Below are 22,991 nucleotides of genomic sequence, written 5' to 3'. Positions count from 1 at the left end.
ATAAGTAGGTTTTGGCTGAACAGTCTATATCTCGTCAAAATATCCAAAGTTTTAGATTGTTTTCTAATATAAGTTAGTTAAGCATATTTAATACGTAATTAACAATATAAAAGATATTAATTATATGCTATTAAAATGCTTTTAAGGTCACATATTTGTTTATAAGCATAAATTATAGCTTATAACATTATTGACTAATACATTAATATGTAATATGATATATTAGTAGGAATGAAATATATAAAATATTTTTATTAATCTATGAAATTCAGTAATTCGATCGATAATCGAGAATTCAAGAATTGAATTTCAATATTCATTTCCAAACCATTTTACAAAAATTTAAAATTAAATTTTATTCGATTTTCCCGAATTCCATTTTACCAATTTCCAATTCAATCTAAATTGTATTGGCTAGTTATTCGGTTTTCCCAAGCGTGAACATCCCTATTACATGCCTACACTAGATTCAATTTTAATATTTTATACTTCGAGGGAAAAAAGAAAAAATGGAAAATGGATAGCTTTTTATAACTTTTTTAGGGTAAAACCACCAAAACCGTCTTTTTATAACTTTTTTAGGGTAAAACCTTCTACATTAACCGCAACCTGAATTTCCCTTGGGATGGGCAACGTTCGCGGCTTCTGGAAGCTTCCATGACACAACTGCTTCTTATAAACTCCACATCCTAAGTTGGTTGCTTGGTAGGATACATCTATAGTTGTCCCGTCTCTGCATTGAACGTCAGCCCTTTTTCTGTGATTCTTCCTTCCTTCCTTTCTGTCTATCTTTCCTGGGTGGCTTCTTCTTCAACTCAATCTTCTCTCTCAGGTACTTAATTGTCTCTTTGTTCTTCTTTGGTGGCAATCTTTTTCAATTTTCTACGCTCGGATGGACGGTGAACGCTCACTAATTAATTGGTTGCTTTTTCGGAAATTTGTTTTTGCCAATTGTGGATATCAGGCCAATTGCATAGAGCTAATTTCTTGTTAGATCTTTGCAGTTCGGCAAAGAATCGAGAATGGCTCATATCCTTCCGATATGTTTCTCTTCTCTGATTTTAATATTTTCTTCAAATAGAACTTTTTTTTTTGATATTTCTTGAGTAAATTTAGGTAATATTTTTCAAACATTGGGTCAATCCCTTCTATTATGCTACAAGTTAAAGGATTGGGCAAGTTCCTGTTTGATGTGCTCCTTGACATTTGTAGCTAACGCGGTAACCAGAGAGGGCGAGATCGCGAAAGGGCTCAAGCCAGGGCTGGCCACAAGGCTAAGCAGCCCAAAGACGATGGCCTGACCCCCGAACAAAGACGAGAGAGGTGGGTTCAATTCAATCATCAATGCCTTTGTTTCCCTACTTTCTTTCGAAAAGGATTTAATTCAGATGTGGTCGTTACCTTTCCGGTGCATTGGCATTTTTTTGGGCAGGGACGCGAAAGCACTTCAGGAAAAGTTAGCTAGGAAAGCAGCTGGGAACAACGATAACTCTGTTGGTAACAAAATCGGTATCAAGAAGAAATAGCAGCAGATTAGTGTTTAAATGTAGGTGATGAATGTTGTAATAGATGATGGATCAGATTTGGGTTCTGGGGGCTTTTTTAAAGTCGCATGTTTCATGTCATTTTGATGGTTGAAGATTGTCCTCCAATAGGAATAGGGATCAAATCTGACACAGCTGAATCCGTGCATGTTTGATGTCATTTTGGTGTTTCATATTTACTTCAGATGATCCTCCTCTGAGTGCTCGTCGGCAATTCTGTAATCCGTGCAATCATGTCTTTCCTTTCTTGGCTGTCGATGCTCATAAATCGCTCCATGAGCATAGCAATATCTGCCCTTTTGGGCATTTTGTGTGCAACTGATCTCTTTACTCTCCATCACACTTTCCTCCGATTCTCAACGACGAATCTACTATTTGGATTTAGAACGAACATTATAGGAGATGTGAGCATTGGCTCCCTCGCCAAAAGCGCTTTCCATGGTGGAACTGGAACTCCATCAGCAAGAGTCCAAAACCACTGAAGAACCTAACTCGAATGTCGCGCAAACCAGCTGCGAGTTCATCTATGACTGTTTTTTTGGCTGAAAGATTACTTCCCATTCAAATGTATAGTGCCGAATTCGGAGGTCGGGCGTTTAGCAATTCAAAGCAGTATTTCAAATCTTTTATCGAATTTCTCAATCCAAATGCAATGCAGCTAAAAAACAATTCTGGCACTTTTCTCTAAGCTGGCATGTTTTTCTTTCCTCTAAAGTCAGGGCACTTTTCATTAAGCTGGCATAGATCAACCGATGACATCTTTTGGTAAAACGTTAAAATGTTTTCTTGTTCTTGGAAGAGTATCTAAAATAAACACGTAAACGAGAACCCATACGATTTTTTCTCGACATTCACATGTCTGGCGCCGTTCCCACAAACAAAATCCAAAATGTGGCTCCTGGATGGTGAAGCATAGACGCAGCGTATTGATGATGTTGAAGTTGAAGTACACAGTCGGTAAGTACATTTGGTCTTTTGAAGCTGAAACACATCTAAACTTGTGATACAAACTTTTGATTATTTAGTTGATTCATCTGGTACAATAACCTCTACTGGCTCCAAAATTCTGTAGGATGATATTACAATCTTTTCGATTCTTCTCTTTTCTTTTCTTTTCTAACTTAAAGGGTTTCTCTTCTTTTCTTTTCTTTCCTATACTCCCAAACTAGCCATTAGGAAAGTATCCATCTTTGAGTGATTTCGTTTACTCTTGATTTACAATTAATGACCTGATGACTGAACCATGTCATGACCTAATGCGTACTGCTCTGATTCTTTTAATTGTCGAACAATAAGTTTTTGTGTTCAAATATGATTAAATAAATGGGACGGAGGAGGAGTTTGAAAAAAAGTAGAAAAAAAAAACGAAAAAATAAACACCAAACATCTGGGCTACCCAAATCAAAGGCCCAAATTATTGGCTCACCATTGTCTTGATTCTTAAAACAAATATCTCAGTTCCCAAATTAAAAGCCCCAATCCAAATTTCCAGGTTTGTAGTTGGTATGCTGATTGCCTGAACTGAGCTGTAGTCCTGGGGACCCTTCAGCCGGAACCTATGGTGCCGGTGGTGTTATCTCTATCGGGGCCTACTAACCCATTCCCGCCGACTTCCGACCGGCGGGTCGGCACAACTAAACCGGTGGTCCCATTCCAGCGCCACCAAGGCGTAGCTGCCCCAACGCCAGCGGAGCAAACGCATGCTCTTACCGTACAAGAGAAAGGTCCGAGAAATGTTGGCCTGAAGAAGCTCAAGGACAAGGAGGCAAGAGAAAGAAAAGTGGAAACAAGCAGGAAAATAGCATCCCAGAAGGCAGTATCAATCATATTAAGAAGGGAAGCGACAAAAGCTGTCATTGAAAAGAAAAAAGGTAACTCCAAGAAATTATTGCCCAGGACTGTTCTTGAAGCCCTTCACGAGCGCATCACTGCCCTTCGATGGGAGTCTGCTCTCAAGGTAGGCATCTTTTTTTTTTTTTTGTGAATTTCTACTGCTTAATTACTCGATTTACTGTTGCTTTATTTCCTTGTTCAATCTGGTAAAGTTTCACTTTTTATGAAGGAGTTAAGAACTGTTTTATTGAGTGGAAATTGTTTTGGTAAGAATATGATGGATTAATTATTTCTGAGATAACCCGTCCAGCTGAATATTCCTGCCCAGAGAGAGCAAGCATTTATGTGAAGGAGAGTCTTTAGGTGGTAATGGAAGTGATTTCACTATGGTTCTACGATTTGCTTGCGAAGTATGCATCTGCATATCTATATATAAGGCAGTAATGAAACGAAGTCTCTGTCTACTGTGATCTCTTAGCCGAGAATCCTGTAACTGCACTGGAACATCTGCTTATTAATGATTTTGACTGAGAGACTTCCTATTGGGTGTCTTAGGCATCTCATAGACCTTTTACTGTCGTTTGCTATCTGTTTATGTTCCCTAATACATTCATGGATTATTCCAATTGCTACTTCGTAAACTTATAGGAATGAAGTTGTTATGGATAGATTGAATAACTGAATCCATGTTAATTTAATTAGATCATGTCTACTTCCAGGTTTTTGATCTCCTTCGTGAGCAGCTTTGGTACAAGCCCAATTCCAGTATATATATTAAACTTATTGTCATGCTTGGAAAGTGTAAGCAACCGGAGAAAGCTCACTCCTTATTCCACATGATGATTGATGAAGGATGTGCAGTGAATACTGAAGCTTACACTGCTCTTTTATCTGCTTATGGTCGGAGCGGCATCTTTGACAAGGCATTTTCTCTCCTTGAAGAGATGAAAAACACTCCTAGCTGTCGGCCTGATGTCTTCACATACTCAATCCTCATAAAATCATGCCTGCAGGTTTACAAATTTGATGAGGTGCAAGCTCTGCTCACTGACATGGCGTCAGAGGGGATCAAACCCAATACAATTACATATAACACCCTCATTGATGCCTATGGGAAAGCAAAGAGGTAACTCTGCCCCTATTCTCTTGCTGTCATCTCGGCATCAATCTGGTTCAGGAAATTCTTCGAAATTATACAGACAGAACTCGTGATGTTAAATCAGCCAGAATCAAGAAAATTTCAAACTAAGATACAATGAGAAAAGTACTAGTAACTCCATCTTTGTGGTTAATTCTTTTTGGTTCTGCATGTGTTGTGCCTTGAAGAGTTAATTAGGACCCATGAAATTCAGTACCATCATTTCTGTGGTGGACAGTGGGTACCAGCTTGTGCTCCACAATGTTGACTTTTCTCCACGTCATAGTTTGCTTGTGTTTTTGGGAAAGGGTTTTCCTGTCAAATTGATTGTATTTTCACGGCAAATAGGTTGTTATTATGCCTTGTAATAAAGTAACTGATCATAATTCTGAAGGTTTGCAGAGATGGAATCAACACTCGTGGAAATGCTTAGGCAGAGGGACTGCAAGCCTGACGTCTGGACCATGAACTCTGCATTGAGAGCCTTTGGAGGCAGCGGGCAAATAGGTTTAATGGAGAAGTGCTACGAAAAGTTTCAGAGTTCTGGGATCGACCCCAATATCAAGACCTTCAACATACTTTTAGATTCATATGGAAAAACTGGGAACTACGAAAAGATGAGCGCGGTGATGGAATACATGCAGAAATATCACTTCAAGTGGACCCTTGTGACTTACAATATTATAATAGATGCATTTGGTAGGGTTGGGGATTTGAAACAGACAGAATTTCTATTTAGGCTTATGCAGTCTGAGCGGATAAAACCAAATTGTATTACTCTTTGTTCCCTTGTGAGGGCCTATGGACAGGCTGGAAAAGCTGAAAAGATTGGAGGAGTATTGCGATTTATTGAGAACTCAGATGTGACACTAGATACTGTATTTTTTAACTGCCTAGTAGATGCATATGGGATGATGGGATGCTTTACCGAGATGAAAGGGGTGCTGGAAATGATGGAGAGGAAGGGATGCAAGCCTGATAAGGTCACATATAGGACCATGATCAAAGCTTATTCACTTGGTGGAATGTCTAGCCATGCCAAAGAAATCCAGAATGTTCTTGCATCATTAGAGAAGATTTCATAGATATGAAGAAGCCGGAACTTCTAGACTACTTGGAAATATGCTGTTTTGAGCAGCATGAATTTTTTTCTTTCTGATTGAGCACGGCAATTGTATAGATTTGGTTTATGTGATCCATGCTGCTCTCTGACTATCGTGCTCGGCAGTCCTTGTGTAAAGTATGTTTCTTGACTACCTAATGTAAACTTGTTTATTTAGCAATTATAGCTAGTTGGAGTGTATAAACTAGTGGTCAATTGATATCGTGCTATTAGTTTGCTTCATTTCCTTCTCATTGTCTGGTCTTTTTTGAACAACTACTTACCAGCTCGGACAGCCCCACTAACAGGGAAAAAAAAAAGTGGTTTTTTTCTTGTTACAATTACGTGGAGAGAATAATTCCCTAAAAGGACTATAGACGACTCTTATATGGCATAAATCAAGAACTAAGTCAATGTACAGATGACAAATAAACCATTTCTTGATCATAGAAAAATTGTGAAAATAGGTTTCAGAAACATTTCAGTGTTCTTCCAACTTGTAAATTTAGTTGAATCAGTTACTAACTTCACATGATTCTTAGAAGTTGATTGCTGAATTTTATGCTAACCCTAGTAATGCAAGGATAATCAGTAGTGTGCCAACATTTTTTTTTTTGTTTGAAAGTATATTCTAACATACTTTAAATCAAAACTACTAAGATACGATGAAAGAAATGAAAACTAGTAACCTTAAACTATGGAAAAAAAAGGTAAGATAGTAATCTAAGAAATTGTTTTTGAAAAAAGGGAACTACATGCACTTGTGGGGAATTATATATATATATATATATATATATAATTCTTTTTTACTTCATAGTACAAATTTTCAATTCCTTGGTGTTATACCATCTTTTATTTTTAAATTTTTTATCTCATGTGATTTCGTTTTTTTTTCTAATAAGATGTTTCATATTCTGATCAAAAGTATGTATGGGAATCATTATGTATGGGAATTAATGTTATTTTGTCAAAATTTTGGATGAAAAAATCATCATAATGTTTGACTAGTCAATGCAGGGGGTAAAGTATATATATTTAAAGTTTAGGGGGCAAAGTGTTACAAAGGTCAAGTTCAGGGGGGTAAGTCTAATTAACCCAAAAAAAAACAAGGGTAAGAAAGAAAATGACAGACGTATAAGGATTTGGGCAAAAGGCCCAAATGGACTAAAATAGCTGAAGGCCTCCCTTCCCTACGTCGTCTGCATGTCCAGCCCACTACTCCGCAGAGGACGAATAGTTTACAATCTTAGAGAGAGAAACTATTTACATTTTAGAGAGAGAAACTTAGGCAACGAAGGAGCACGAAGACGAACGTACAATTTTTTTTTAAAAAAAATGTCTGGAAAATCACACACACTCACGCACTGACATATACATGTTTATGTTTGCATAAGCTTCTCTATTTCTGTATCGATATATAATCATATACACACTCTTGGGAATGGAATTTTATTGCTTCCATTTCTAGGGCAAAATTGAGGTACCTACAAAACCCTAGAATCCGGAGGGAGTGTCCAGGAGGATCAATTTTCTACCCTACCTTGCAATTCTCGGGACCTATACACAATCCAGGTATTGTTTATCTATTCTTAGCTTCTGAAAGCCTAGAATTTGGACTCTGTTTGTCTTTCGAGGAAACCCTAGAATGGTTATATGTGTTTCGGAATGAATTTTTAGGGCTTTTTTTGGGGGGGGAATGAATGTGGAATTGTGAATTTGGGAGTTCTGTTGCTGCATTTTGGTTGAATTGTTCATTCTTTTAGCATTTTGAGAGTAATCATTGATGAAGCTTGTAGAATTAGCTGTTGGCTTTTTTTTTTTTTGGTATGTTAATGTGTATCTATTCTTTTGCTTCAAGCTTAGTAGTTTGGGATATTGACGATCCTTTTAGTTGATCTGTTGAAGTTGCTCTGGGTTGAGATGGGAATGCTTATTGCTGCTAATATGCAGGGTGCTGGTTTATCTCAGCAAAGTGTTGTAGGGTCTGGATATTTGGATACTTAGTCCTGCCATGCACCTATGGATGTTAAGCATTGGTTCAAGGCTGGAAAAAGTTTAGCACGGATACCATTTTGACTCAGATCAATTTTAGTCAATGGATGTAGAATGTAGTTCGTGTTTAACAAAATTCATGACTCCGTATTAGCAAATACTATCAATGCAACCACGCATGTGAACCAATTAAGTAAATCACTTATTGTGACTTCTTCTAATATTCATATTTATCTTCCTTTTGGCACGTTCATCTTTTTCCCTTGTGGCTGAAACTCTGTTAAAGCTTTCACATATTGAGTTCTTGGGTTGGTGCATGCATGTCTCTCCCCCTGCCTTCCGTCTTAGCAGCATGAGAGTGATGTTGTGGTTTTATTCCTTTATATGTCATATTAATGATTCTACTTATTCCTTTTCTTCTGTTTTATTGTTTTTCCTTTTGGAGGGTTAAGTCATTTGACATTCCTGACCTTTGACAGTATCGGGAATTTTTGCCTTAATAGATGTTGATCACTCATCTTTCTATCGATGTGGTTAATGTTCTGGATCATTATTATGCTGGCCATGTAATAACACTAATTGCTTGTTCAAAATGTAGTTTTTACGTCTATTGACATGTAACAAGCACTTTTGTGTCAACTAGACATATGTAATAGCTGAAATACCAAGCTTAAATGAGCGTATTAGCATATAGACTGCACTTGGGGTTTGAACAGTGGGCAGGAATACTTGCTTGTGCTTTTTCTACTCAGAACAGCTATATTAGCTATATTTGTTTTTCTGTTTTCTAACAACTGTTTTCTTTGTAAAAGGGGAAACAAGTTGCTTTTTATATGAATTGAGTTCTTTTAGTTGTTAGAGGAATAGCAGCAATCATCTGAAAGGGTTTTGGAATGGTTTTAGTTTTGTTTTTTGGCCTAGGGAAGTGGGGGATGGAGGGTCTGTCATTACTATCAGGAATTTATTGATGTTTTCATGATTTTTCCTTCGTAGCATGCTAATAACGTTGGTCTAAAATGTTATGCGATTCTAATGTATACGCTTCTGATATTCTTTATGTTAAAAATATTATCCTTTTCATATCATTTTTATGTGCCCTGTTCTTGTCTAAATAACGGTGTTACCTTTGCTGTGTATAACGTCCTACATTCTCTGTTTATGTTCAGTTTATGCACCTCAGATTTCCTTTAATTTTTTTGCTTTTAGGGGGTGTTATTCATGTGTTGAATATATGGAAGAGGGATACCTGTAGCTATTTAGATAGGAATGCATGGATGCAGTTCAGCATCTGCTTTAATAGTCCATGCTGAGGTTGATTCGATGGGAGGCGTTGTTGAAGGCGGAGTTGATGGTGTTGGGACCAAGACTTCTCCGCGACGTGCAGCCATTGAGAAGGTTCAAGCGGATCTCAGGTAACATCAGTGGCTGCTTGCTAATGATGATATATAGGCCTGACCAATAATGATTGTTGCATTTCCACAATTATTGTATCCTTTCATGATCAATTGATTGTTAATAACAGGCAGGAGTATGATGTTCGAGAGGAAAGGAGGAGGGAGTTGGAATTTCTTGAGAAAGTATGGCAACTGGATTTTTCTTTTTTGCTTCTATGAGTTTCCAGTATGGTTATTTTAAATGATTATTGACCATTATATGCAGGGCGGCAATCCTTTAGATTTCAACTGTGGTAAAGCAGCTTCAGTTAGTGTCCAGTCCACTTCTCAGACCGATCAACAGCCTGAACTCTTTGTGACCAGGTATCTTTGCTGGTTGTTTACTGTGTATGAATTGGCCTAACTGTTGTAGTTTAATAGTGATTAATTTGTTGTGGTTTTCAGCGAAGCCAAAGGTAGTTTTGCATTTACTGCTTCGCCTCATGGAGATTCAGTTGAAAGCAGTGGGAGGCCCAGAGCTCATTCCACTTGTGAACCCAATAGTGCTGATAATCTCATGTTATTTGACGGTGAAAATGATTTTATTGAAGGTGATAAGGTCGCTGCACAGCCCAATAGGACTAATGTTGTCTCAACGCAGCATTTGTCCCAGCGAGATGGAAATTCAAATGCAAAAGAATTAGGGGATTCTGCTGCTTTTAGTCTCCCAAGGAAAGCATATAAACGTCGAACTCGGCCAAGCCGTGATGGTGCTCGATCAAGTTCTACTGATGCAGTTCTTGCTCGTGGCTCTCATGGATCTTCTCTGCCTTTACGCCATGGTTTGAGAGAGACCAAAGTATTGGTATCTGATTCAGAAAACCAGAAGGAAGAAAAGGTTTCTCCAAACAGTGATTCAAAGCCTACGAGTTCAAATGGTGTTAAGGTTTGCAAGAGTGCACCCTCTGAAGGTCAGGTGGATATGGAGTTGGACTGTGTAAAGGCAGTAGAATCAGTTACCAACCTGATTAAGGGTGACGCACTGGGTGCTGTTGTCAGTTCTAATGCTTCGGAAAACATTCAGAATGACCAAGTTAATCAACAATCAGTCTTGGATGCTCAAAAATCAGTTTCAAAAGTTGCTTTTGAAGAAACTGGATCTTTCAAGGGAAAAGAAGAGGCAGTTGATATGGGGCTTGAATGTCAGCCTCATGTGCCGGTAATGCAACCTGAGAATCAATCTAGTTCTGGTCAAGTGAATGGATTCAGCAGCATCAAGGGAGATGACAAAAGAAATGATGATCACAACAACAGTGCTTCATTGGGTACAAAAGTTTTAGATTCAGAGTCATCTTGCACCCAAACTAGCCTTAGTTTAGATGGGAATAATGATACTGAAATGTGTACTAATGTAACGATTATTGATTCTAATGGCATTGTTAAAGAGCAAACATCTGTGGTGGAAGGGAAACCAATAATAGACGGTGGTCAACTGGTAGAAGAAAAGACAGAGATTAAAGCAGATGATAGTTTTACTTTCGTAAATGATGAATGTAATTCTGCTCAGCAATGCCACAAGGAGAATGGATATATAGAGAAAGCACAGGAAGAAATAACTGAAGGTATATCTGATTTACAAAATGAGGAGAAAAATCGAAGTGGAAATGAAGTTAGGGATCATATAGTTGAGAGCACAGAAGCAGATAGCTGTAATGGTTTGGGTTCAGGAACAGAGAAGAGAATAATTGTTCTGTTGGGTGTTAACTCAGATCCCAAGAATGAAAATGGTTGCTCTGTAATACCTCAGGGTTCTGCTGATTCCCCCATACCAAAAGTACCTGAGGCTGCTTCACCAGCTAGGGTTTCAATTGCTGCTTCAGAGGGACATACATCTTCTGATGTCAATTTTGCGGCAACCAAGGCTGATGAAGACTCAATCTTGGAAGAGGCTAGGATTATAGAGGTTATTTTGGTTATTTATACTCTTACTTATGCCAGCATTGTGTTCAGCTGCAATAATACTCTTGTACTTCTGACTGCATTACTTGGCCATAAAAAGCTAACAAAATCTTGTAAACAGGCTAAGCGTAAAAGGATTTCTGAGTTATCTATGACAAACTTGCCAATGGAGAATCGTAGAAAAACTCAGTGGGATTTTGTATTGGAGGAAATGTCATGGTTGGCCAATGATTTTGCTCAGGTTTGATTTGCTTTTATTGTTGCCTTTCTTCCCCCCAGCACCATGTTCTTTAGGAGAATAATATAGAATATGCATGGGAGTCAGTTTCCTTGTGTACTTAATTGCCCTGTCATTTTCAGCTGGTGGATCAATATGTATTGACATATATACTTTTTCAATATAGGAGCGCATTTGGAAGAAAGCTGCTGCTGCGCAATTATGTCACCAAGTTGCGTATATGTCCCGGTTAAGATTTCATGAACAGAATAATAGTTGGGAGCTTAAGAAAGTAGCCCACATCTTAGCAAGAGCTGTCACAGAGTTCTGGCAATCTGTACAGGTAGATCAGATTTTCTTTTTGATGTTTGGGGGTTGGGCATTGTCTGGAAGTAATCGCTGTGGTAGAAATAAGATTTTGGAGATGAGTTGACTATAAACAGTATCAGAGATTTTGGGCTTATCTAAATACCTTGTTAGTAATTATCTGATTGAGCTTTTCAGATATACTTTAACTTTTAATGTTGGTTAAATTATGTGTGGCATATTTTTGATGCATGTTTATTTCATCAATTAATGAGTTTGTGGCTATGATCCCTGCCTTTCTCTTATTTTCTTACTAAACCACTGTGATTATATTGTGGTCTTCCTGTTTAGCGATTTAGTTATTCATTAGCTTTTCAATAGTCTTTATCTGGATTGTGATTTGTGACTTAGTTGAGGACTAGGTTGTGAACATTTTTAAGTGTACTAGTAGTCAGATAAGGTGCACAGTGTATTCATGGTGCTTATGTAGTAGCTTTTATTTTATCGTCCAGAGCAGTAGCTCTCTGAGAGTTTGATTGTTTTACTCTTCATCTTCTGAAAAGAAAGGAAAAGAAAAGCTACCCAAGGAATAGGAGTAGATTGCTGGGGAAATGTTGATTAGAGACAGGCTCACAGGGCTCATACTTATACTACTTTCTTGACTCTCACTAGATTAATTCTGGTGTTACCGGATTCATGTTTGTTAATATTTCTCATTGGAAGGAAGTTGGCTGACTCAGACTTGCATGTAAATTTTGGGTCTATTATTTGGTTTAGATATCCAAACATGTTTCCTGCTCAATCATTTTCCTTTACCTCGTTTATGCACAAATGAACTTGGCCAATAGAGGTATTACTATCAGTTGGAATACTATGTTGGAGAGTTCCTCTATCTCATAATTTTATTTAAGTGGATAGAGCAAGTTAAGGAATGAGAGGTAAAAGATAAAATTGTAACAATACTTTAGGCAATTTGCTGTTACTTTGCAATTTCAAATAAACTAAGGGCATTGGAAAGGCTATACATTCTTATGTGGCTATGTTGATAAAAACTGACATCTGTTGTGTTGACGTCGAAGGTGTCTGCAATTTTTTGTCTAAATAGATGCATGTTGGGGTGCTTGAGTGTATTGACATGCCCAGTATCAGTATACCTCCTTTACTGGTTAACCAAATTCCTCTTTCTTTCCTGGATCATAAATGCGATGAAACAGGAAAATCTGGATTTTCTTGAGTGCTTATTTTGCTTTGTGTGTGGTGGTGGTTCAGGAGGAAAAGAAAGTGCAGGAGCTGCAATGTTCAAGAAAAGATTGTTCACTTGCTCTACAGGAATATGCAGTGAGATTTCTGAAATATACCAGTTCTGATGTTCCTCATAGTCAAGCTGAAGCTCCCATGACTCCAGATAGGATTTCGGATGTAGGAATCACAGACATTTCGTGGGAGGACCATTTGACAGAAGTAAGGAATGACAATTTAACTTGAATAATCTGTATTCTGTTTCTTGTTAATTTTTGGATTTTACTGTCTTTATAAACTTACGTTTGTGCTGAATGGAATATATTCATATTTTCGTGATTGGCATCATGATGTAGTTGCATAGCATCTAAGATGTTGTGAACTGACCTATCTAGCGATGAGGTTACTTTGAAATGAATAGGCCATGTTGCCTTCTTTTTGGTAGTAAGCATGAAATATATTATCATTTTTTTGCTTTTAGTTGTGGATTTGCTGCCACGTTTGAATTTTTACGGCTTTGCTCTCCACTGCAGGAGAATTTATTCTATACAGTTCTACCTGGGGCTACAGAAACATATATAAGATCCATTGCATCCCATGTAGTAAAATATGAGGTAAACCTTGTTCTCACGGTATAATACTCAATGATTGACTAGCTTATTCTATTTGGCTTCGTTAAAGTGTTGACTTTTAAGGTGAACTGCTTCTCTTGTCATGCTTCAACTTTAGTGAGCTTTTGTATCTCCATCTAGTTTTCATAGTTTCATTTTTTGAGTGTATGTAATTTTTAGAATATAGTAATCTTGATGTTGTCACCTCTGTTATATTTGATCTGTTGACTTATTAGTAGTTAATAATTTGGAACTGAAAAAGATCTCAAATAGGGATGGCAAAAGGGTGGGATTGGCCCCGCCCCCAACTTCAAACAACTCGCCCCACACCTTCCCCCACCTCGTCTTCATTTGCACACATTGGGCTAAAATTTTGATGAGTAGAAATTAGTGATGTCTTTGATGGTTGGGGGGAACAATCATCACCCTGACTAATCAGCGGAATGTGACTTTTGGGCCATAAGCCCCTTTGGGAGAACATCACTTACTTCTTTTGGGAGATTCGTCATGTTAGCAGCTACATGTGGTGATTGTAGGAAATGAATTCTGAGTAATTAACAAGTGTTTTGGTTCCTTAAAGATTTCTTGATTAATAATACAAGCTTCTGTGGTTGGATAGATGATATGGATCTTCTTGCTATTTGTTCTGGAATCTCTGATTTTAGGGTTAGAATATAATAATGTATTTGAAAGGTAAGGGAGACGAGAGATCATATTTTCTTGATGTGATTGTGTTAAGAGTTTGTCTGTCCTTTGAACAATTTAGTGAGGTTGTGAGTAGCAGCAGAATGAGGGAGTGATTGGGATGGGGATGGAAGAGGTGCTGATGGTGGAAAGGGGGGATGGTGGTGGTAGTAATTGGAGAAACGGGGGCTAGACAGTCCTTTTTTATTTTTGGGGGAAGAAAATTATGTCAAGTTGTAATATTGAGAGCAGTAAAATTTGACTGGGCAGACCTGGAAAATATGTTAAATTGAAAGAAAAGATGATAGATTTTTCTAAAGCCAGAGATAGAAGTAGAGGGAAAGTCAGATATTTTCCTTTTCTATCATAGTCCACTAATTATATATCAATTAACAGAATGCATGACATTCTTTAGTTTAATTTTCAGTAAGTGACAGGCTGACTGTATTGCCTACAATTTGCAGAAAACTGGCAGTAGCATACAAGAAGAAGTGGAGACATCAGCATATGATGCCATGGCAGGTACAATGAGGATGCCTCAAATTTCCTGCTTGCCTTCTGATGGATCACAATTTTTTTACAAGGTTTGTTTCCAGATGCAGACTTTGGATCTCAGGATAATGCATATGAAGAGGATGAAGGAGAAACAAGCACATATGATACATCAGCAGCCTTTGAAGGTAGCAAAGCATTAAGATTTGCTCAGAAGAAGTGGAAAAGCTCGAACAAGGCATACAATTCAAGAGCATTTGAAGTTGTAGCAGATTCACCATTTATGCAGTGCATGGAAAATAAAGCTGTGAATCAACAACCCGTGCTAATGGGAAAACGTCCTGCTGGCAGCCTTAATGTGTCATTCCCGACAAAACGTGTGCGGACTAATAACAGGCAGAGAGTTTTGAGTCCCTTTAGTGCTGGAACATCAGGATGTGTTCAGATGACAACTAAGACGGATGGATCAAGTGGTGATACCAACTCATTCCAGGATGATCAGAGTACTCTGCATGGTGGATCCCATTTGCAGAATAATATGGAGGTTGAGTCAGTGGGGGACTTTGAAAAGCAATTACCATTTGACTCCACAGAAATATCCACTAAAAATAAAAAGAAGAAGAAACCAAAGCATCTGGTAACATATTTACATTTTGTAGTGATAAAAATTAGACTGAATTTCTAGTTGGACAGATGCCTGACTTTTGTTTTAGCATTCATTATGCATTCTTAAATTAGCCCTACTCTTCCAGGGATCTGCATATGAACATAGATGGCCTCTTGACTCCAATTTTCAGAATGAGCAGGTAATTTCCTTCGGTGAATTTCTAGTCTCCCTAATGCTTTAGCTGTTGCACCAGAAATTCTCTGATGCACATTTTACCTAATGTCCATCAAAGTTAAAAACATGCTGTACAAATGTAGTTCTGCATGTTTGCTTATCAAACTTGATTAATGATGGTCATTCCTGAAGAAGTCATCAGCTAATCTAGTTTGTGCAATTCATGGTTTTTGATATATCCTGTACTATTTCAGAGAGAGCATTCCAAGAAGAGATCAGAGAGTCTTCAGCTTGAATCAAATGGTAGCAGTGGTAAATCTTGCTTTTAATCTTTTTGCTTCAGATTTAATCTTTTTTTTGGGGGGCTTCATGTTGCTGTCTTTTTGGAAGGTTTGTTTGGACAACACATAGTGAAGAAACCAAAGATGATGAGGCCATCACTTGATAATTCTTTTGACAGTGGTGCCCCAATTGGTGGGTCTGCTCCTTCTCCAGTTGCCTCTCAAATCAGTAACCAAAATAAGTTGATGAAGATGTTTAGTAACCGGGATCGGGGTAGGAAAAACAAATGTTTGAAGGTCTGTATATCACTTAGTCTACATTGTGCTTTAAGCTTGTTATCTTGTGCTAGTTCTGGTTGAGGACAGCTATAAAGTGAATTTGTGAATTTTATGTATCATACAGACGCCTGCTAGCCAGTCTGGGTCTGGAAGTCAGTGGAGTCTATTTGAAGAACAGGTATTTCTAGATGGGCTCATGCTACACCTATATTTATTGCTTTTACTTATTAGTACTGCTTATAGGTCAATGACACGATAACAACACTATTAATTTGTTTTTAGGCCCTTGTTGTCCTCGTACATGATTTGGGTCCTAATTGGGAGCTTGTAAGTGATGCCATAAACAGTACTTTGCAATTTAAGGTATGTACTTTCTGTTTATTCATCTTGCTCGATGGAAGTCTTTAAAAAGTTACAAGCTGTTGGATGTTTAAAAACATCTCACGTTTCGATTACTTTCTTGGTTCTTCTCTTGTTGCTGTAAATTGATACTTTTTCCCTTAAATAAACACAGTGCATATTCCGCAATCCTAAAGAATGCAAGGAGCGTCATAAGATGTTAATGGACAGGACTGGGGATGGGGCTGACAGCGCAGAGGATTCAGGGTCTTCTCAACCTTATAATTCCACACTGCCTGGCATTCCTAAAGTAAAGGGCAATTATTTGCTTATTTTATTTTATTTTTTTTGAAGAAGTTGTTCTTTCTACACTCTAAGACTGTTTATTGATTGTATGTGGTACATTCTACCAACTTATCAATTGGGTTACTGCAGAATTTTGTTGACCATTGTAATCTCATTTCATTCAGGGAAGTGCCAGACAATTATTTCAGCGTTTGCAGGGGCCAATGGAAGAGGATACCCTCAGATGTCATTTTGAAAAGATCATAATGATTGGGCAGAAGCTCCATTCTCGGAGGAAGCAGGTATACTTTACTTCATGCAGGCTTTGAACTGATTGTTTCTTTGTATCCTGGATTTCTGGTTACTGAATATGATTAATTATGGCTCACTAGACCACCTCTTTATGCATTTTGCTCTGTTTTGACTTCCAGTGGCTTCCTCAGATGGATTACACTATGGTCTTGGTTTTTGTTTTTGTTTTTATTTTTCAGAGAATTTTCATATAAAGGTCTTTTTCCCATCTAATTGACTGAAAAACATTTTCAAGTTCCTCAGCTACAAATCATCAGTTTCTTCAATTCTTGTTGCCATATTTTTTTAGTTTGTAAGGCAAATTTTGTTTTATCAATGTTTTCTGATCCAGTCATTTGCTCCATGAATCTTGGAGCATTTATGTTGTGATTCTATATAATTATTGCAGGGTGGATTAGTGATGTATTAAAGTCCTTTCTGCATGCTTGCATATCCATACGATGTTCTGGTTTTCTTCCAGATAATTTTTGTGGTAGAGGTCTTTTACTTGCTTTGTTGCAATTTATTTTGATATTCTGAAACCAGAGGATGGAAAGTTTTACTTCATAAGCATAGTATTGTACTGTGTTTATTGATATTATGAAGAATCTCTGCAATACATAAATTTCTGTAATCTCTGTTTGCTTTACTCTGTTTGATTCCATTATTTCTGTGATATATTCTTTAACTTGGTTTTTTTACCTTTACTTGATCTTCAATTGAAAGAATGATATCCAGGATCCGAAGCAACTGCAGCCACCTCACGGCTCTCATATACTTGCTCTTTCCCAGTTTTGTCCAAATTATCCGAGTGGAGAATCTATTCCCACGTAAGAATTTTATTTTAATTTGTAAAATTTCCTTTGGTTTATTAACCGTTTGGCGCCAATACTTTTATATTTACCCCTTGAATTCTTCTGTTTTGTTACTGTTCCTGCAACTCCTGTTTTTGTGGTGAAGACCTCTCGATCTTTGTGATGCAACAACACCAAACTCTGATATTCTTCCTCTTGGGTACCAAGGCCCGCACACCACCGGATTAGCTATGGCAAATCAGGGCTCCATGGCCCCAATGCTTAACACTTGTGCTGCTAATTCATCGGTGCCAGGGTCCTCCAATATGATTATTGGCAATAACTTTTCGTCCTCGCCAGGTCCAATCAATGCTTCTGTTAGGTATCATCCTGTCTTTTGCTTGAATGGTCTTTTCCCACTATGGTTATCCTATATAACTGGTGCTCAATGGTAGGGATGCAAGATATGCTGTTCCTAGGTCAGCATCTTTGTCAGCTGAGGAACAGCAGAGAATGCAACAGTATAATCAGATGTTTTCTGGTAGAAACATTCCGCAGCCAAATTTGTCATCTCCCGGAGCTCTTCCTGGAAATGATCGTGGAGTTCGCATGCTACCTGGTGGCAATGCTGTAGGCATTAATGCTGGTATTAACCGAGGCATGCCAATTGCGAGGCCTGGATTTCAAGGAATTGCATCATCATCTATGCTTAACTCTGGTAATATGATCTCCTCTGGCATGGTGGCGATGCCCTGTCCCGTTAACATGCACACTGGAGTTGGTTCTGCGCAAGGGAGCTCAACAAGACCTCGCGATGCTGTACATATGATGAGGGTGAGTCATCTAAGGATTTTTCTATTTCTGCTCAGTGATCTCCTTGTCTTGGAATTTTTGGTTTGTTGGTAGTCATAATTGGGCACTGAAAATTTTGTTCTAAGAATTGTTGCAATGAATCTGCTGAACCTTTTGACGGGGTCTGTCTTTTAGCATCTCATGATTATGTAGTTCTCTTGTGACCTTTTCCATTTAAGTTGCTGTCTGAACTTCTATATGATGAAAACCCTTTGAACAGTTTTTAGAGATTTCTTAAGAGTTTTTGAAAAGCTAAAGCAGAAAGAGATCAGGTCAGTTATGAGGTTCTCTTGGTCACCACAGAGTATCTATAGGACTAGATGCTATGCATTGCGTTGTAGTCATCACAGAGATGATGCCTTTGGAAGTTGTGATTATGTATTAGGTGGAAGAAGGAAAATCTAGGGAAACAGACTTGTTTACAATGTTTTTCTAAAAGTCTGGTTCAAAGTGAAATGCTCTGACAGGGAGGATATGTAGTGGCTTCCCAAGGTTGAAAATTCTGATGTTTCGGCCATTTGTCTTTGATGGTTGGTTGAAGTGAGCTTTTACTTGTTCCGGATGGCACAACGTGGTCAATCTACTATGTGGTTTTAGAATGCTTTTGGACATAGTAGCTCATGCATCTTGAATTTCTGTTCAAGTCAGATAATGCGTGGTTCTTTGCTTTATAGCCTAACCAGAATCAGGACTCTCAACGGCAAATGATGGGGCCCGAGTTTCAGATGCAAGTGTCACAAGGAAATAACCAGGGAATTCCAACGTTTGGTGCATTGAGTCCCTCTTTTCCAAACCAGACAGCCTCTCCACCTGTCTCATCGTATACAGTCCATCATCAGCAGCCACATGGGATGTCTCCTCAACAGCCACATGTTATTAATCCTCATCATCCCCATCTTCCAGGAACCAATCATGCCAGCAGTCCGCAGCAACAAGCCTATGCTATGCGCTTGGCTAAAGAAAGACATCTACAGCAGCAGCGTATTATGCAACAGCAGCAGCAACAGTTTGCATCATCTAACTCTATGATGCCTCATGTACAGCCACAGACCCAACTTCCCATCTCATCTCCACCACCAAATAATTCCCAAATTCAATCACAGACACCTTCTCCACCAGTATCACTCTCTCCCGTGACACCAGCCTCTCCCATGACGTCCTTGCCACAGCACCAGCAGAAGCATCAGCTGCTGCCTCATGCTTCAGCCCGAAATGCTCAAGCTGCAGGCAGTGGTCATACAAATCAGGTCAGCAAGCAAAGGCAGCGCCAGCCGCAGCAGCAACAGTTTCAGCAAACTGGCAGGCATCATCCTCAGCAGCGACAACAAACTCAGTCTCAACAGCAAGCCAAAGTTTCAAAAGGAGGGAGAGGGAACATGATGATGCATCAGAATATTGCGATTGAGCCACCACTACTAAATGGCATTTCTACAAATCCTGCAAACCAATCTGTTGAGAAAGGGGAACAGGCGATGCATTTATCACAAGGTCAGGCACTATATTCTGCGTCTGCAATAAACCCTGTTCAATCAAGCAAACCGTTAAATCTTTCCTCAAACCAGTCCCACCCTCAACAAAAGTTGTATCCTGGCCAATCATCTACTCTGGCAAAGCATCTCCAGCAGATACCATGTCATTCTGATACTATTAATCAAGGTCATGTTTCCCCTGTTGCTTCTGGTCCTTTGTCCACAGGTCATCAGTCAGTTCCACCACATGTCATGTCTTCTTCCAATCACCAACGATCACAGGTACAGACAAATCAAAAGTTGGTGAATCAGAATCAACCATCTGCTCAGAGAGTATTGCAACAGAATCGCCATGTAAATTCTGACCCGTCAACTAAGCTGCAGGGAAGGGAAGCCCAACCCGACCAGCTCTCTACAGCCAACTCATCTCATATGGGTGTTGCCGCAAAAATGCCCCTGACATCCACTGATGCAGCTAATATAACTCAGGTTTTCTCTCCTCCCAGTACTCCTCAGTGGAGAGCTTCAGAGCCACTGTATGATACTGGTACATCAAGTCCAGCAATAAATTTGGGTTCCATTGGGACCCCACCAACGAATTCTGCTGGTAATGAGCCTTCATCTCAAGTTGGGCAACCAGGATTAGGCCTGAGGCAATCTTCCGGTAACATGCCTCTGATCGGACAGGATGTTAGTTCACAGTGGCAGCAGCAGGGATCACAGCTGCAAGAACCTGCCTCACCTATATCCAAGCAACAGCAACATCAACATCAACATCAACATCAACTGCAATCCCAACAGCAGCTGCCACACCTGCATCACTCTCAGCAACAGACACAGCTTGTGGGGAATAGCAATAGCTTATATGTTAGACCCACCGACTCCAGACTGGAATGAATCAAATTGTGGTAAGCAATTTTCGTGGTGGGCTGGTCCTGTCCATGTTGGGTCGGCATGCCCCAAACAATTTAGTGTACAGGTAATTTGTGTTTCCTTTTCCTTCAAGTACCTGCAGTGGTTAATTGATTAGCATGTAGTGTGAATCTCTACATTTGATGATCCTATTGACTATCCTCTCCATAACCTCAGATTTAAATAACTGAAAATTACGTGAGAAACTTGAACCTAATTGTCCTTGTGGGAGTTTGGTACTCGATATGCTTCTTCATGAGATGTCGCTTTATGGTTTTAGCTTTTAGGTGTAGGACTCTTGATGGGCATCAAAGTCAAGTTTGACTTTTTCATGGGCTGCAAATGACTAATTATTGCTTGTTTTTATGTTCAGGTGAAGCTCAAGGTTCTGTACGGCATCACAAGATGACATGCGTTGGAGACTATTATTTTGATGTCTGAAGGGTACTGGCAGGGGCTAATTTTGGGTGTTTTGTATATTACTATTTACCCAAAGAGCATTGGGAACATAGAGACAGAGAGGTATATGTACAGGGATCTCATCTCTCCTTTTGGTGCCTTCTTTTTTTGTCCATTTCTTTTTCCCCTTTAATTGGTTCCCCTGCTCAAGATTGGAGGGGCTTATTTGTTTCTGCCCCCATAGGTCAGCCCTTGTATTGTTGCCCTTTCGTATTAGGGGGTAGGTATCATTGTTATGGCCAAAGGCTGTGGGAAATTTTGTGAATACTGGTCCTTCATATTTTCTTCAAACGGTCATCATGTATCACACTGCCTTAGGAGCCTGTGCTATTCTGTAAATTGTTAGCTTGCATTTAACACAACGAAAAAGATACTTAATGTGATGTTTACCTGTATACTGTCTCGTTTATATCGTTCTGGAGAAATCTAACCTTAGGCAGTAGTTCGTTGACATGTTGGGCCAGATAGCTGATTTGCAGGTTAAAAAAAAAAGACATTTTTGCATCAACTCGTCTGTAAAAGAATTGAAAAACATGGGGGAGCCCCCAGCCTAAAAAAAAAAAAGGAGGACGACAATGTGAGGAATGGAAAATGGAAAGTTGGAACATCCGGCGATGCAGTCCACGGTCGAGAGTTGAAGAAACCTTTTGAATTTGGACCAAATAAGCAGAGTCGGTTGTCGATCAGGGTTTCCATAATTATCAGTGGCAACTGCACCATAATAAATGGTATGCATTGTAGTTGTTAATGGCAATTGCACAATGAAGTACATAACCCTGAACAATAAATATAGACACTCAAATAATAAATATGGACACTAAAATAATAATAATGGCGCAAATTCATACCTTTAAGCGCAATTATAGTAATTGCATGTTGATATAGTAAATTGTCACATTTGCGCGTGATAATTATGGTTATGGTTATAGAGAATCCTAAATCGTGGAAAATCTGACTGATTATAAACCAGTCCCCCATGATTTGCACGTGAAAGACGATTCTCTAATCATCGAAAACCAAAATGCTCTTTTTTTTTTTTTTGCATCGTTTTCTTATATATTCGTTCTTCCTTCTGCAACTGCGATCAGACGAAGATATGGTGGGCGTTGCGTCTTTTAGTCTCAACAAATTCTACAGGACGTTAGACCCTTTGAAGTACCATGCTCCTTCCACATTGCACGTATTACATCTTATTTACCTGAGTATCCTTTTTAAGGTTTTACCATCGATCCAAAAATGGTCGAAGGCTGGATCTAAAAGATGTAACTTTTTGCAAGTTCGTCCAAACAGCTTGGTCAAGTACAAAGCTTGGTAACTCATTGAGGGAGCTTTGTTACCAATCATGATGATAGTAAGTGTGTTTTAATAGGAGACTATTTGAAATATTTTACTTAGAAAAATTAGCAGAGAAACTCTTTTCCAGACTTGGGATGTCAAAATTTACTGTCTAATCTCAAGAGTCAAAAGTAACCAGCTTTTATGCTATATGAATTTACAACATAAAAATCCAAAGGGCAAGACAATTAAGTCTGTTAAGACAAGGAGGAATGAGAATATGTAGCAAGCTATCGCGCCACATACTTCTATGCATTCAAGATTGAGTACTGGACAAGCCCCTATTTCACTGCCATTTCTGTGATGATATAATCAACTCAAGTTCTCTTGGCTTCAAGGCCAGTCACTCTTTTAACATTTAAAATCTGTAATTGGTGATTTGTCATCATTTATTATTCATTTTATAACAAGCTTTTGCAAACTG

At 38.7% G+C, this 22,991-nt stretch overlaps 2 protein-coding genes and 1 long non-coding RNA gene across 7 annotated transcripts; all 3 read left to right on the top strand.

Moving 5' to 3' along the window:
* The first annotated feature begins 714 nt into the window (after positions 1–714).
* LOC113775568 lies at positions 715–1,766 on the top strand. Its single transcript, XR_003468899.1, has 3 exons — positions 715–832; positions 1,213–1,323; positions 1,433–1,766. It is a non-coding gene; the product is annotated as an uncharacterized LOC113775568 (long non-coding RNA).
* A 1,246-nt stretch (positions 1,767–3,012) lies between these two features.
* Positions 3,013–5,860, top strand: LOC113778129 (pentatricopeptide repeat-containing protein At5g48730, chloroplastic). The gene is made up of 3 exons (XM_027323415.1): positions 3,013–3,501; positions 4,097–4,503; positions 4,910–5,860. The coding sequence occupies exons 1-3, from the start codon at positions 3,103–3,105 to the stop codon at positions 5,598–5,600; spliced, it is 1,497 nt and encodes a 498-aa protein (XP_027179216.1). The 5' UTR covers positions 3,013–3,102; the 3' UTR covers positions 5,601–5,860.
* Positions 5,861–6,802: 942 nt separating this feature from the next.
* LOC113760565 (chromatin modification-related protein EAF1 B) lies at positions 6,803–21,627 on the top strand. 5 transcript variants are annotated; one of them, XM_027303229.1, is made up of 24 exons: positions 6,803–7,189; positions 8,816–9,021; positions 9,132–9,186; positions 9,269–9,366; positions 9,448–10,945; positions 11,063–11,182; positions 11,346–11,501; positions 12,734–12,925; positions 13,237–13,317; positions 14,463–14,520; positions 14,595–15,127; positions 15,243–15,296; positions 15,526–15,583; positions 15,662–15,849; positions 15,956–16,009; positions 16,114–16,194; positions 16,346–16,480; positions 16,641–16,757; positions 17,473–17,576; positions 17,707–17,922; positions 17,996–18,374; positions 19,067–19,880; positions 20,088–20,840; positions 21,147–21,627. In XM_027303229.1, exons 2-23 carry the CDS (start codon positions 8,876–8,878, stop codon positions 20,756–20,758), a joined length of 5,808 nt encoding a protein of 1,935 aa, XP_027159030.1. In that variant the 5' UTR covers positions 6,803–7,189; positions 8,816–8,875; the 3' UTR covers positions 20,759–20,840; positions 21,147–21,627. The 5 variants fall into 5 exon arrangements, with proteins under 5 accessions (XP_027159030.1, XP_027159007.1, XP_027159014.1 ...); XM_027303206.1 differs by having other exon boundaries at positions 14,601–15,127; positions 19,067–20,840; XM_027303213.1 differs by having other exon boundaries at positions 15,526–15,574; positions 19,067–20,840.
* The last annotated feature ends 1,364 nt before the right edge of the window (positions 21,628–22,991 follow it).

This window comes from Coffea eugenioides, chromosome 1 (assembly GCF_003713205.1).
Source record: "Coffea eugenioides isolate CCC68of chromosome 1, Ceug_1.0, whole genome shotgun sequence".
Taxonomy (NCBI): Eukaryota; Viridiplantae; Streptophyta; class Magnoliopsida; order Gentianales; family Rubiaceae; genus Coffea; species Coffea eugenioides.
The sequence above is the reverse complement of the archived record's forward strand: the minus strand, read 5'-3'. Positions and strand labels throughout refer to the sequence as shown.

Excerpts from the sequence above, each read along its gene's own strand:
- LOC113778129 (XM_027323415.1), top strand. The coding sequence starts at position 3,103 with ATGGTGCCGGTGGTGTTATCTCTATCGGGGCCTACTAACCCATTCCCG. Across the intron at positions 3,502-4,096 it reads GATGGGAGTCTGCTCTCAAG|GTTTTTGATCTCCTTCGTGA; the intron begins GTAGGCATCTTT and ends GTCTACTTCCAG. Across the intron at positions 4,504-4,909 it reads GCCTATGGGAAAGCAAAGAG|GTTTGCAGAGATGGAATCAA; the intron begins GTAACTCTGCCC and ends ATAATTCTGAAG.
- LOC113760565 (XM_027303198.1), top strand. The coding sequence starts at position 8,876 with ATGCATGGATGCAGTTCAGCATCTGCTTTAATAGTCCATGCTGAGGTT. Across the intron at positions 16,481-16,640 it reads CACTGCCTGGCATTCCTAAA|GGAAGTGCCAGACAATTATT; the intron begins GTAAAGGGCAAT and ends CATTTCATTCAG. Across the intron at positions 18,375-19,066 it reads ATGCTGTACATATGATGAGG|CCTAACCAGAATCAGGACTC; the intron begins GTGAGTCATCTA and ends TTTGCTTTATAG.